This window comes from Crassostrea angulata, chromosome 3, assembly GCF_025612915.1.
Source record: "Crassostrea angulata isolate pt1a10 chromosome 3, ASM2561291v2, whole genome shotgun sequence".
Taxonomy (NCBI): domain Eukaryota; kingdom Metazoa; phylum Mollusca; class Bivalvia; order Ostreida; family Ostreidae; genus Magallana; species Magallana angulata.
Genome location: NC_069113.1, coordinates 5,157,036 through 5,172,500, shown reverse-complemented (window position 1 = coordinate 5,172,500; position 15,465 = coordinate 5,157,036). Strand labels below are relative to the sequence as shown.

At 34.3% G+C, this 15,465-nt stretch overlaps 1 protein-coding gene across 3 annotated transcripts in view; it reads left to right on the top strand.

Moving 5' to 3' along the window:
- The window catches only part of LOC128177833 (homeobox protein otx5-B-like), a 7,845-nt gene extending 2,874 nt beyond the window's left edge, over positions 1 to 4,971 (top strand). For 2 of the 3 annotated variants that reach the window (XM_052844704.1, XM_052844702.1), the window contains 3 exons: positions 542 to 796; positions 2,317 to 2,489; positions 3,744 to 4,971. In XM_052844704.1, coding sequence (XP_052700664.1) covers positions 542 to 796; positions 2,317 to 2,489; positions 3,744 to 4,241 — 926 coding nt within the window. In that variant the 3' untranslated portion in view covers positions 4,242 to 4,971. The remainder of the gene's footprint in view (positions 1 to 541; positions 797 to 2,316; positions 2,490 to 3,743) is intronic. The other variant, XM_052844703.1, reaches the window with a different exon arrangement.
- The last annotated feature ends 10,494 nt before the right edge of the window (positions 4,972 to 15,465 follow it).

Genomic DNA, 15,465 nt, shown 5'->3' with positions numbered 1-15,465 from the left:
TTCGTGTAGTGAACAACAAAATTCCTGTATCTTACATATGTGTGAATTTTTTTAATATCTTAATTCAATATTTACAGCAGTTTTTGTTTTGCTCGCAGAAGAAAAAAAAAACCACGTTCTACTTTTACACGAATTAGCTATATAGAATATAGCAGACATATTCGTAAATGAACTGCTGTTTCCTAATATGAAGAAAACCTAAAGGTTTTAATTGAGCATTTCACGGTGTAGTGCATACTGCCAGCATCATCAAATCCGATGATTGACCCCCGATTGGTTGTCGATGACAGTTAACAGCCAATCCCTATTAAACACAGATAATACATCGGGAAAAGGGGGTGGGATTAAACGCACTGAAAGCAAAAAGGACAAATCAACTTATTTGTGTACAATTATTTTCCCCATATGGGCATGATGTTTTTCACGGATACACAAACTTCTCAGCATATATGTCTTAGGACAGAGAGACATTCTTAGTGTTGTCGTAACATTTATGTAAGATATGAGTCAATCTCTAAAACAACTGTGAATTCTCCTTCAGCTCAAGCCGGGACTTTATCAGAATCGGAAGGCCAACCCCCCAACCCGACTACAGCACCCCATCCCGACGTGTATCTTGAAGCCTCCCCCGACCCCCACATCCAATCCCATCAGCCAGCAATGTCGATCGCCAGCATGGCCTACAACCAGTCAACAGTCCTCCCACCTAACAGCAAGGTGGCCCCTTACTCCGTCAATGGGATCAGTCTGTCCTCTCCCAATGTCGACATGATGCACCCAGCCATGGGATACCCTGGTGAGTTAACAAATATTTCACTTTCTCCTTATTACAGGATATTGGGTATATTAAGGAGCAAAACGTTTCGACGAAATCCTTTATTAACCGTGTCTTGTATTTATTTTTTTTTACCACCTGGCATGTGCACGGTTTACTAGAAAATCTTACTCGCATGTTGAAAATTGTTTGCTTATTTTTCGCTCTGGGTGTGCTAAAAAGCATCGGTTATAGATACTTTAGTTGTTGTTAAATACGTATGTCAGATAAGGCAAGAAAAGACTGTCACTTCATAGTAATTCTTGGGGTTGACATAATACAAAAATAAACCAAGCTTTCCTTACGGTCACTGAAGTTTAATAATTAGGTCTACGTACGCGGGAGAAATATACAAATAATGAGCCGGACAGGAAGAAGGCTCTCGCCAGCTTTGACAATTACAGTGACCAAACGACAACCAACGAGCACTCCCGTTCATGCTCCGGAAGCTAGGAATAATGGCGGATCTCCGCACGGGGTCCCTTGCTAGTGTCTTTGATATCCATCCCTTCACCGTTGAGCATTGTCCGGGACTAGCTAACCTACCCGGGACACTTTTGTGTTTTATTTTGGCTCTGTCATGTGGTAAACAGAAGAAAACGATCCCTCCTTCATTCGCCCTGAACGTAAGATTCCGTGTTTGTGATACACAGGCAAACGCCCAATTAAAATTTAGGATGAAGTACCTGTAACAGTCCCATGATCTGAACAAAACAGCGCCAAATTCCGACATACTTTATCTTGATTCTAAACTCACTTGTCTCTTTCTTTTTTGGTCGGAAAATTACTGTATTAAATTCATGAACAGTTCAAAATGAAAAAAAGTAACAGCATCTGCGATTGGGAAAAAATAATAGAGTCGAAATTTATATTCCAGAATGTCTTTCAGCTAACTTGTTCTTTTCTTTCATGTAGTCACGTTTTTCCGTCCTGGCAAAAAAATTTCAATAAATGTACAGCTCAAAGGGGAATTTTCTTTATTCATTACCCCGAATACCCCGATGAAAAAAGCGATGAATGACATGCTCCCACTCGCTCCCACTTCAGAATTTTATTCTCATACATTGAAGATATTCAACCATTTTTAAGACCTTATTATTTTTAAATATTATTTTTACTGGTTCTAAACTAAGTTGCAATATTTTAAACAAACAATGAAGCCAATGAGACATAATTACGGTGTAAATAAGTATTTGTGTAAAAAAAAACCACATTGTAATTTCTTTGAAGTGATAATACTATGATGAAGTTTGTCTAATATTTACAAATTGTGACAGTCAACTTGCTAATTACGAGAATAGTTGGCATGCGTATGTACATTTAATTGAAACCATGTAAATGACCTTCAAAGTATCTATTTTTGAAAAGTCTTTATGTTACTGGGTTACAAACATTTATACGGTTATTACGTGTGTATGGTAGCTTTGTGAATGTTGTGAACTTGTTTTGCATGACAATAATTTCAATTTCGGCAGATTAACATCTGCAATTAATTACTCTAGACATGTATATGTCTTCAGCGTCCAACCCACGGAAACAGCGCAGGGAGAGGACCACCTTTACCCGGGCCCAGCTCGACATTCTGGAGTCCCTCTTCCAGAAAACTAGATACCCTGACATCTTCATGAGGGAGGAAGTGGCGCTGAAGATCAACTTGCCAGAATCCCGAGTACAGGTAAAAAAAATCCGGATTCTGATGACTATCGTATTTACTGTGTGTGTAGGAATGACACTTTGATGTTTAGATAACATACAAACAGGTGTCAAATCTGTAAGCGATAATTACCGGACGATTTCGTTGCTCAAGATGGTTTGGTCAATCGGGATGGTTAAGTGTTGAAAAGTATGGGAAAACTCTACTCGCCCTGTGAAGCCGAAAACAATAATGATTAGAATAAACACCAGTAAATGGAATGTAGAAAGATAAATAGCTCAAGGATGTTTGAATTTCCCTGTTTCGACTATTTTTCATTTAATTCCCTACCTAAACAAGCATGTAGTAAGGCACCGTTTGGGTGTATAGAATCCCGAGCCCGAGGCGACCAAGCGTGACGATTTTGGCGCTACAACTCTATCACATGTCTAATTATCCGATTATTATTTTCAATTAAACAACTTAAAAGTAATTAGCGTTACCTGAAATATTTCGTTCTATACAAAAACCACCTTTCAATCGGACAAGAAAAACATGTCAACCGTTAGTTTTTCTATGGAACTGTTAATAGTCAGCCTCGTCATGATATAAAATATTTGACAGATCGTGAAAGTTTTCCTATGTTAGGTAACGGCAATTGGAACTGTTAAAATTGGGTGTGACAATATTGAGACTTAAAAACAGTAATACGATATAGTGTGAGAGTCATAGAAAATTAACAAGAAAACAGAAATGTTGCAGAAATATGGATGAAAAGTACAACAATCAACTGGTGCATGAAATAAATCTTGACTAACTACGATTGAGATAAGATAAATGATATACAGGATATCTATGCTTATTTTACAAACAGCATTGCTCTCCCGAGTCCTTACCTAATCCGTCAGTCAAATATTAACCAGAAGAAATTCAGTCCGAGAGTTTGTCATTCTGATGCAAGAGACTAATCATTTAATATTTTTAAAGCAAGTCAACAAATCAACTTAAATGCTCTTAAGCTGTGAATTATATATACCTTTGAGCTTTAGAAGACACCATTTTAACCTTTTTGAGAGCAGTTCAGAGTTCGTAATCTCTTAAATCTGAAATGCATACATAACTTGTTACCGGTAATACCAAAGTGCGCATCTAGTGTAATAACAGTAATTATTGGAAATCTACCTAATGCATACATTGCCTTTCAACTTAGCCTCTTGTATTTACAAATGGTCTTATTTTCATGTGATATGCTGCCTTATAACGCTAATACGTTTTCTTAATTCTTGACATTTGTAGGTGTGGTTTAAGAATAGACGCGCCAAATGTCGACAGCAGCAGAAGGCACAGGAGGGGAAATCCAAGCCCCCCACACCCAAGAAGGCAAAGTCTCCCCCTCCAGCCTCCACCTCGCCCGTTTACTGTAAACCCCCCGTTGTCAGTACCCCTCCCTCAAACGTGATGACAAGCCAGTCCTCTATCTGGAGTCCCGCTTCTATTCCTCCCGTGAACGACATCTTGAACTCCAACAGTTGCATGCAGAGGGGCGGCTACCCCATGTCTAACACCCAGACTGCCTCCTACCCTCATCAAAACTATGGACCCTCAAGTTACTATAGTGACATGGGCTACCTCAACCATATGCAGCTCCCGGTGATGTCAAATCAAATGAATCAAATGAACGGGAATCAGGTATCCTATGGGTCCATGCCCGCCCCGCAGATCCCCAGGGCCAACCACGCAGACTGTCTAGAATACAAAGACACGTCATCGTGGCCTAAATTCCAAGTTCTGTGATTGTATTCATTTTATTTATGTTGATTCAACAATTATTTTATATGACCGACTCTCTGATTCACTGAGTCAACTTTTCTGCGCCAACTGCTACAAGAAGGCGCGTCTGTTAGGATACCCTTCGTCAGTGGTTGCTATGGATACCCGGGTCCCACGCGTCAGAGGAGCCAGTGGTCGTCTGCGTGCAAAATCACCGCGCTTCGCCAAGTGGATTTTTCGTAAATATGTTTACAAGTTGTCTCAAAAACACTCATCTATGATATTTAAATGTTGAAGTGTAAACATTACACATCTAATATATGAACTAACCCACACAAGTCGTTGACATACTGAACATTCGCATTTTGTATGCCAACGTCTCCATTACTGTACGTCCCACTTAAAGCCTGGAAAAAAATATATACGAAATGGTGCAATGTCATATCTGTTTATCATATAATATTGAGGACCAGGCGCTGAAGCATAATAAGTCAAATTGTTGTCCCTGTCCGCCTCTGTATAACGTTGTTTTAATTGAGATTGGTCGAGATAAATACTCTCCACGTATTGTATATACTAACAACGAATTTTGCTAACTTTGAAAACTGGCCCGATTTAGTGGCCAGTTAAGCATAATGATGAGAATGTCTCACGTTGTCATGTTTTGCACGTGTCTGTATGTTTGTCCGTGAGAATATCCGAGTGACGCTGTATGTTTGAAATTCATATTAAACGTTGTTTTGTATGAGTCTTATCACAGACTTCTGTTTTTTATTTCTTCAAACTTTACAAGTTTAATTTACTTTCGTCTTCGCAACTACAAGAATCAATTGACTCTCGGAACAGCATTGTCATGTAAAAACTTTTCCACCTTTGTGTGGACAAAAAACTAGAAAATAAATTGATCAACAAAATTCTAAAAATTAAATTATCGCTAAATTATTAATCTTTATTTGCTCAAGATATACATTTTGTGGGATAATGCACAAAATGAGTAACTATATATTATATGATTTACTTTAGCTATGGTACAATGTCGGGTGTGTAATAAAGACACAAAAAAATGGCAAAAAAAAATTAAAAAATTATGGAATACCATTCCTGTTATTAAAAGCTAATTGGAGATATTTCCCCAGATTACACAATTCTTTCAAATCTTGGACACTTAATAATTGTATATATTTATAAACTGTGTGCTCTTCCCAATAATATTTCTTACTTTAAGACAAAATGAAACTCATCTTCAATATCTATCTATCAATAAACAAGTTTTTAAAGACGATTTTCTTTTGTAACATTTGTGTGCAGATCACTTTCAATAGCAGGGTTATGGAAAGACATTCTAATTCTAACAAAATGTAAATTTTAGGAATTGATTTTTTAAAGTAATATTTAAAAGAAAAATAATCTATAATATGTTTATAAAAATGACATCTAGACGAGGAGTTGATTTGTTCAACAAGGTTTTAGATAAAATGATTTAATAAAATTTGATAATCAATATGATTATATATATCGCATCTGGAGAGGCTACGAGAAAGAATATTTAAAGTTGAGAATTTTAGAGATTTTTAAACGAAAAAAGTGATGTCACCATTCACAATTAGTATGACTTGTTTAATAAAAATAGTGATACCATAAGCTATGTACATGCATAATTATCCTGATTAAATCGAAATACCGTATGTGCAACAGGAAGGGAGAGAAAATTCAAATCGGGGAAAATTATTTATTTGGGAAAAATTGCAAGAATTCATAGTACTTCTCATTTTGAAATTACAGGCACGGGGGTTACATTATTCCATTTTTTCAATTGAAATAAATGTTTAATCCTCTTAATCCTAGTTCTAAAATATATATATTTTTTTTCATCAATTTCCTTTTCATGTAAGAAATAAATTGAATAGCTTGACATCTCTTCCGCTGGCGGTTCCAGTGAATCCATAGCCTCTCACGGTAGTCGTCAAATTTGTTTATATTAGAAGCAAACGGAATAAGTTTCCGGCTAAAAGCTATCGACTTGTTAATTTTGGTTAATCCAGTGCCAGAAATAAGGGGCGCCATGATTTTAGGAGAATCTGAAAAAAAGGAGAGAAAAGTGGTTCTACATTAATTTTTTTTTTTGATGTTTATTTGTAAAAGTGTATTTCCAAATTACATGTAAATTCTTCAGGAAAAATTCTGAATAACTTTACTGAATAACTTTATGTATTTTTCATTGGATCATGTATTAGCCATTTACTATACTTTAATCGAGTGCCTGATAAAATAAGAAAGCAAGCAGTGAACATGTATCGGTAAATTGATTTGAAATTATTTTATTGTTTAATGCAGATAAAAGGATTAGATGCAAGATATCATAAAAACGCTGATCTGTAATAATTCAATAAAATAGTTACAAAAGCTCAACCATAGGCTTAAGGAACCAATTTTTAGGTAATGTAAGTACTGCAGAAAATAAAAAAACCCACGAAACCAAATGACGAATTTTTGAAATATACACATCGTGTAAGTGTTCAGCTCGTGTCAAGGGGAAATGTAAAGACTCAAATATATGTATAGGGTTTCCTTCACGAGATAAGTCTAACTTCAGAGAAACTATAAAATGCTTTAAAAAGTATAGCATTCATCTGCAATATATTTTAAGAGTATTATTTGAATTGCATTTCTGCAAGAACGCGGTTTCATTGCATATTTGGCAAAATGCCACATTCCAAATAATATAAATGTATATTTTGACATTTTTTAATTCTAAAAAGTTGATTGAAAATTTCAGTTGATTTTTTAACAATCATTTCTATACAACAACAAGTGTCGTCTTTTAATTTGTCGGATAATTAGTGTTTTATAAAATAAAATAAAAAACATTTCAATCAAAAGTTATGCTTCACAAGTAAGCATGTATAGTAGTAAATTCTTCTACAATAACGTTGAGATTTTCAATTCAAAAATTGTATAAATGTTATAATCATAATAATCAGTGAATTTTCAAGGAGCATTTATTTCTCCTTTCCATTTGTCACCTACTCATATTAGAATTTTAAACTTTCAATTCAAAACTTAAAAGGGATCATAGCTACTCCCCCTCCAACTTTATAAAGACTAAGTACCATTTCTTGCCAGTGCATTGGTACGTCATTTTTCGGAAACAGTTTTATGTGTTTATATAATGAAGTAACAATGCACTGGCCAAAAATGTCACTTGACAGAAATAAGTTTAATGTTAAAATTTATTTTAACAAATAATATATGCAACATTATATCAGAAAGGACATTAGGACAGCACTGTACATATATGTACATTGTACATGATTTGTATTGTGATATATCATGGTATATATCAGAACCGATATGGTCAGGGTAAAGTAAATAAAGTTAGACCGCCACTTGGTTCCTGATCCATTGTTACATCATATTGATTTGATATGCCACTTTAAATGTTAAAAATCAAAAACAAAATATATTGCAATTCAATATCAAATCATGGTAAAAGTAATTCGGATACCCATATTCAGTTTAACATCATTTTAAAGAGGTGGTCAATACCATATTATGGGAGAGACTGTAGGCATGTCATTTTAAATACATATGTATATGTTTCATTGGTAAAAAAATGGCAAGAACTCAGATTTTTGTTACCTATTTCCTTCCCATTTCAATGAAAATGGCAGTTTGATGAAAACAAAATTTGCTACACTTTTTTAAACAAGGCTATTGTTAGTTATGAATAATTGGTAAACTTATTTAGAATGTCCCTCCGCAAATTAACAGGCGATTTTATTAGTGTCCACACAAGTCACAACTTCGAGTGGCCGATTTACTGTAGATGACCTATATCCTGTTTGGAAATCAATCAAACCTCATTGTTTAATAGCTAAATAACTAAAAAGTATGTCGGGATTTTAAGGTAATATTTTATTGAATTTAAAAATAACTTTTAACACAAATAAACTTTTAACACAAATAAACAAGTCTATATATACCGAGGACATTTTCAATAATGACAGGAAAAAGTCTTTGCAATTGCTATCTCATGAACTATTTTGTTCTAAGCGGTGACCATTTACTGATTTTAAAAATACCAAAAAGTCCTGGTTTGTGACAAGCTCTCATATTGAAAAGGAGGGGCTTGATAAAGCTTAGTATCGAAAATAAAAACAGAAGGTAACAGCTTTTTAAGGTGGAATGCTACATCAAACTTTTGTAGTATGGATCGTTAAAGTATCATTTCCGAAACATGACTTCGTTGTCCAAAGAAGGATATTATATACTCTCAATTATTTAATACATTTTCTTTTGGTATTTTTTTAATGAGAAAGTGGGAAATCTGTTTTGGATGCAAGTAACACTTTGTTGAGTTTAAAAGTTGGTGTTAATAAATGTACGATATTAAAATTTCAAGTGATGCCATTAAGACATTTTAATTATAAAACTATATCATTAATGAAAATTTAAAATAAAAACATCTTTTGTTCATATTTTCCAAACCTTTGGATACAATCTTTTAAAGAGACATGTCTTTTAGAAAACATTAAAGGTAGTCATTTAAAAAAAAGAAATTGATTAAGATGGCGAAATTTAGAATATTATTTATTTATTTGCTTTGCAACCTTTTATAATACAAATGTTCATAATTCCACTCTGATTAAACAACTCAAAAGAGTAAAATGATTTTCCCATTTGTTTTAGACTTTTATATTCAACCTCCCAGACTTGGTTATTGGTGGAAATGTCTTGTGAGGTCGCATAGCAATATCAATTCAACGTTATCACAATATAAACGAACATCGCGTTGGGAAAGAAATGGTGGGAAATTACATTTCAATAGCTGTTTCGCCTTAACATTGGAGAACCCATACCGGTCGCCTTTTGAGTTGTAACAGATAACTAGAATTGATAATTAGTTTTCAGGTGAAAACATGGGATGATATCCGCTAAAAGAAGAATTTCAGTCAATCGCGCCGAAGGTGACAAGGGTTAGCTGGTTGAAATCGAACCGACCCTTTTCTATTGCAAGCAGTGAAAGCTGTATCACTGATGACTTCAGACACGGACGGGAGCTGAATTTGCAATAAAATACAGGTATATAATGTCTTTTTACAATGCCGGGGAGAATGAATGGTAACACACTCAGGTGTTTCTCAAAAGGAAGGCGTATTCCATTTGCAGCGATAGAATTGATTTAATTTCCCGTTGAGAGAGTCATCACGAGAAATTAAATTTTAATTTCTACAACTTCTTGCCATACTCTTCCTCGTGTAACAAGAGATTCCGGTCAGACATTCAAAGTGCACATAAAAGTAGACAACGAATTGGCGAAATCTAAAACTGTGGACAAATCGATGCCGCGATGTATCTCTCAACATAGTAAGGAGATACCTGTTACCAGACAGGGCACGAGATCACACTCGCCTTTTCACACCTAATTTTTTGCTCACGTCCTTAGCAGTGGACATTGCAAATAGCGTGGAAAACCCGTGAAATAAATTGGATTAAAACAGCTGTGGTCCTTAATAAAAAATATTTAGGATTCAGAACAAGTACTTTCACAAGGTACGCCAGTTGTATAGTGTTAATCCGCAAAATACTAGTATCAAAAAATCTGTTATACGCTTTCAAACCGATAGTGTGAGTTTAGCAATCAAACTATGGTAAAAAAAAGTCTTATATGCTTATTTGACCTAAAACTTATTTAGAACCAGTATTGTTATATAGCTTCGCATTGAAACATACAAAAAAAGGAATGAACAGCACAGTGTTACTTAAATTTTCATTTTTTTCACACAAAAACTTGGGTAGCGGTAAATAAAGAACCTGAACAATCTATATACACAATGCCTCCTCAATGTTGATCAACTTTAAGAGTTGAATTGCATTCCATAATTCAAAGGTAATTAATTACATGTTCAGTTCAGTTCAGTTCATTTATTCGCTCAAAACCATTTCAAACATATGGTACATGAGGACAAAAATAACATTAAAATATACATATAAATTGGTTAGAGGTAAACATATATAAATATAATGGTTATAAAGTTAGGAAAAGTTATACAGAATGAACATCATGGAGGACAGACTACCTCGTATGTCTTTGTTATAAATACACAATTTTCTCAACAATTTCATGTTATATGTTGTCAAAATTTTAGCACATTTGGTCGAGCCGAATTTTTTTTGTCTATAAACTTGTTCCGGACTTGTGATATTGCATCACATTCTAAAATATAATGAAATTCATCGGCTATACGGTTTGTGTTACAGAGAGGACAAAATCTTTCATTTAATGGGATATCTTCCCATCTTCCCAGTTCAACTGGTAGATGGTGATTTGAAGTACGAAATTTTAAAGAATTTTTCTGAATTTGAGGGGTAAAATATCTAAATATTTTTTTCATATCCAAAATTTGTTTTAATTTTTTTTTTATATATAACTCCTTTTGATGAATTATTTATATTAGCATGCCACTTTTGAATAAAATGATCTTGTAATCTCTGTTTAACTGCCGTTGAAACCCATTTTTGGTTAACAATATATAAAAACTGACTTTGCCAAACATTTGATAAACAACATGAGTTAAAAATATGGCGAATACAATCAATCCAAGGGTTAATACTGGTTGTATTTTCAGCCTGATTTAACAAGTACCGGTATAATATATTTGTAATGCTAGTATTAGTTCTAGAAATTACCATTCTAGTAAATACAATTACAGATAAAGGAAAACGGCCTGTTTCACCGTAAACCATATAGTTTGAAGTACTACTTTTTAAACATAAAATGGGCTTTAAAAACTTTAAGTGAACACGTTCAATACTCTCAAGTTTTTCAAAACCCCATACTTCTCAACCATACATTGTATAGCAATACAGGTCCAACAATTTTATCAAAAAGTTTTAACTGACATGTAACTGGTAGATTAAATTGTCTAATTTTTCTAATGACACCATATATTGCCTTTTGGGCTTGGTCACATAATTTCTTTTTGGCTTTTAAAAAAGAGCCAGCTCTTGAAAATATAATGCCCAGGTACTTAAATTCTTTAACAATTTCTAAAACTCTGTTGTTAAAATAAAAAACTCTTTTACACATAGGTCCTTTGGAGAAAATCAATACTTTTGTTTTATCTATATTAACATTTAATTTCCACTCTTTACAATAACTTTCAAACTCATTCAGTGCGTTCTGCAAATCATCGCCAGATTCCGCCAAGATAACAGTTTCGTCTGCATAAAGAAGTACAAGAAGTTTTATATATATGTACATAATTCATTTTCTATTGATGTGGTAAAACTTTGCAGACCAGGAATATTTTTTCAACAAGATAATTTTCTAAATCATTTTTGTACAATGAAAACAAAAATGGTGACAAATTTTCTCCTTGGCGGACTCCAACATTGCAAGAAAAAAAGTCGGATACCGTGCCATTCATCTTGATGAGTGATTTAATACCTTTATACATATTTGTAATATATTTAAAACATTTACAAAAAATGGCCAGGGGTAAAATAGTCAGCCAGGTGACCTGTTCTAGCATTAAATTCTCCCATTAAACAAACATATTTGTTGTCATTTGATAAATTGACTAAATCTTGATCAATCTCCAAAAACAGTAATTAAGGTCTTCCGTTTCCAACGGAAGACCTTATTGTTTTCGTACTGTTTCTTATTATTATTTTTTTCCACAAATTTTGTGCACGCGATTTCTCAGAAACTGTTCAGCCTATTTTGACAATTTTTTCACAGATGATTGCCAGAGGTCATAATTCTAGACGTTTTTTGAAATTTTGAAATCGTCACTTCCGGTACCGAGTTACGGCGGAATTTCTATCTATTTACGACCTATTTTGTGCAGAGCTGATCTCAGAAACTATTAAAGATATGAATACGAAATTTTCAGGATAGGTAGTGTATAGTTTGAAGTTGTGCACTATTATATTGTTTTACGCCAGTGGCGCCATTTCTTGGAGCTCGCCTGGGCTCGAAAATTGGGTACGAATTTCTATTCAAAATTTTCATACGTTTTGATCTGTATCTTTTTATGAGTTGATATTTTGTTAAGACATGTATAACAAAAGTAGTAGATAATCATAAGTTCTTTCAACCGAAATCAAGAAAAAGGGGGCTGGCCCCTTTTTTTTTGGGGGGGGGGGGTGGCAAGAAACTCTTAGAGTCTATTACAAATTACATAAAAACGATTAAGATTTCGTAATGCATTATAAAAGCAAAGTTGTTATTTGTAGCAATATCTATCTGGAAAACTCATTGCAACACCCATTTATTACGTAATTAAGGATTTGTATACATTATCTGAAAGTGTGTGTGTGTGTGGGGGGGGGGGGGGTAATTCTAAAATTATATCGATTATTCATGGTATGATTAAAAACAGAAATCACAAGGAAGACCTACTCGTTACTCGTAACGAGATCGTATCTAGTTTGAAGAATATTTGCTTCCCCCAGGCGGGATATAACAAGCTCCAAAAAGTACATCTTCACACGTATTAATAAGAGTTTTGTTAATTTTAAACCTAAAAGCATAATGACAGTCTGTTTTGATAATATAATATGTACATATTTTACAATGCTTTCTCTAATAGCTACAAGAATTCCACCTGATCTGACATTCGATAATGTATGTCGGTTTTTAGTAAATGGCACATATCCAGGTAGACTTATACTGTCCGAGTCGTCTGTTTTTGTTTCGGTGAGACCGATGATATCGTATTTTGAGATGAAATCTGTAAAGTCGGCATAGTTCAATCTAGTTTTTATACCACAGACATTAAGTGATAGAAATTTGAGATCGGAATAAGTCTGTTCTCCTGCGTGTCCCTTCTTGGTATTGTCTGGGGTAGACGACACTCGCGCTCTCTTTGGGTTTCGCTCACTCGGCGTACGATTGTTCCACGCGGGTGTAGGGCTGGGAGCGGATTCTGGCGGGGTGTATTCCTTTCCGTCTATGAATAGCACGTCACGCACTAGTTGTACACGTTTATTGTCTTTTTTCGCCTGCCTTTGCACTGGGTTTAACTTTCTCATCTTTTCTTCAATTTCAGGTGGAAACTGCTCATTTGCGTAGACTCTGCTTCCCTTGAGTCGCTTGGCTGCATTTATGCGAATGTAAATGCAAATGTTCTCTCTGTCTTTGAAGTAGGAGAATTTGGCTACTATTTTTCTTGGGTGCATTCCATTTTCACATCCTGTGTACTCTTTCAAAGTCAATTCTGTACTCTAAGTTGTACTTACTTTGTAAGAAGTCCTGTATCCTCCCCTTTTTGCTCTTGTATTCCAGTGAAAACCAGGTTGTCATGCATTGACCGCGCTTTCAAATCAATCACAGAATTTTGGAGACTAACACTGATTTCTTTGACAGTCTGCAATTCGGAGTCTAAGAATTTTTGTGAACTTCAATATCTTTGCAGTTTTCGTTCATGGTTTTCTTCTGTGCTTTTGTTTCGGAATTGACTGAGTCAAATAGCTTCCCTAGGGAGTCCATATTTGAATCCAAGGCTTTGAGATCACGTTTAGTGCTCTTCGTTTCCTCCTCTAGCCTGTTGAATTGCATTTTCATGGAATCGAGGGTACCATGTAATTGATCTAATGAATTTATTTTGGCTTCAATGGTAAACAATCTTGCGTCCAGGGTATTGTTTTTAAGCTCAATACTAGATAGTTTACTAATCATCTGTGTTAATAAGGTATGCATTGTTGAAAGCGTTACTTGAATGTTAATAAGGTATGTATTGTTGAAAGCGTTACTTGAGACCCACCAGAGTGATCGCCAGGTTCGTCATAGACAATGGAACGGGTTTCCTCAAGAAGTTTGGCTGTCTCAGATACGGACATGTTTTTTTTTTTTATCTAGCCTTAAAATATATCACATGAATGGAGAAACTTGGCTCTGTATTTTGAAATAAACCTTCTATAAACTAATTGATACAAAACAACAATTTTATTTACTGTATGAACACAGTAACTGCTCATGATCAGTGCAATCAACTCGCACACATTTGGACGCCCGAAAAGTTGCACCCGTGTTCATTTATATTCATTTAGGAATCCAATGATAAAAAAATTAAAACTTTGTTTTTTCTTCAAAATTAGAGTTGATATTAACCATTCACGTTGATAATCGTCTATACTACACTAAGTACTAATAGATATGTAAAACCCCACATTTTTATCTGTGAAGTAGTCATATACTTTCGAATGAATTAATATGTTAATCCAGCGAACTCTGTTCTGTGCTGTGACGTTTGATTCATTCTCCAATTGCTGACTATGAAACACTAAACCAGTGTAGTACAGGTACACAAGTTTAGCACTCAGAAATATCAAACTTTGGAAAATTCGTCGGCATTGTAATAAGTCAAACTCGATTAATTTTCAAAATTATCATCAAATTATTTTTCCAGTTAAGTTATATAATCGAGAAGACACACTCCAAACTTTATTTAATAATTGACTAAAGAATACAATCGAGTTAACTTGATGTAAGTGTACTGACGGTGTAACCGTTACTTCTTTGGCATTTCGGGCAGAACTTCATATGTTAGAGTTCTGTACAAAATTGAGTCGCTTTCCATCAATTTGTGGTATTGATATTGATATTAGATAATCTTGAATGTCTTTCTGTGGTATTTGTTCGGTTAAATCGGTGAAATAAAAAAGTTCAGCACTAACATCTTAACAAATACATGTAATAAAACATTGCTCTATATTCATATAAAAATTCATATAAAGGGGTTGTCATGGGCGCCAACGTAATACAATTGAGGTTGTTATTCCACTCTTCGGAAAGACCAAGAAATTGTCAATGATTGTTAGTGATCGACGTTGATGCATAGGAATTTTCATCAATTACGGCGTGGAAGTTGAACTAACCTTACTTGAATGCATTTTGCAACATAGAATAACTGTCGCAAGAGGCTGGTCCGCTCACTCTAAGACGTTTCTATCTGTCGTTTGGGGTAATTTCTTTTAAAGCATTGTGAGTTGTAATTTGAAAGACTTTTATTTTGCTAAAAAAAATCAATATGACAATAATTCTGTCCTAAAATAATTAATATGACAATTCTGCATATAACTTTAACTGTTTTGATAAATAATAATTCCTGTACCACAAACTGTACAGCAACCAATTATTTTACAAGATAATGATAATCTAGTTTTTCTTCAGTAAAAAAGACAGTAAAATAAACACTTTTCTTAAAAAACAAAGAATCATCTGCTGGTGTTTGTTGAAGGT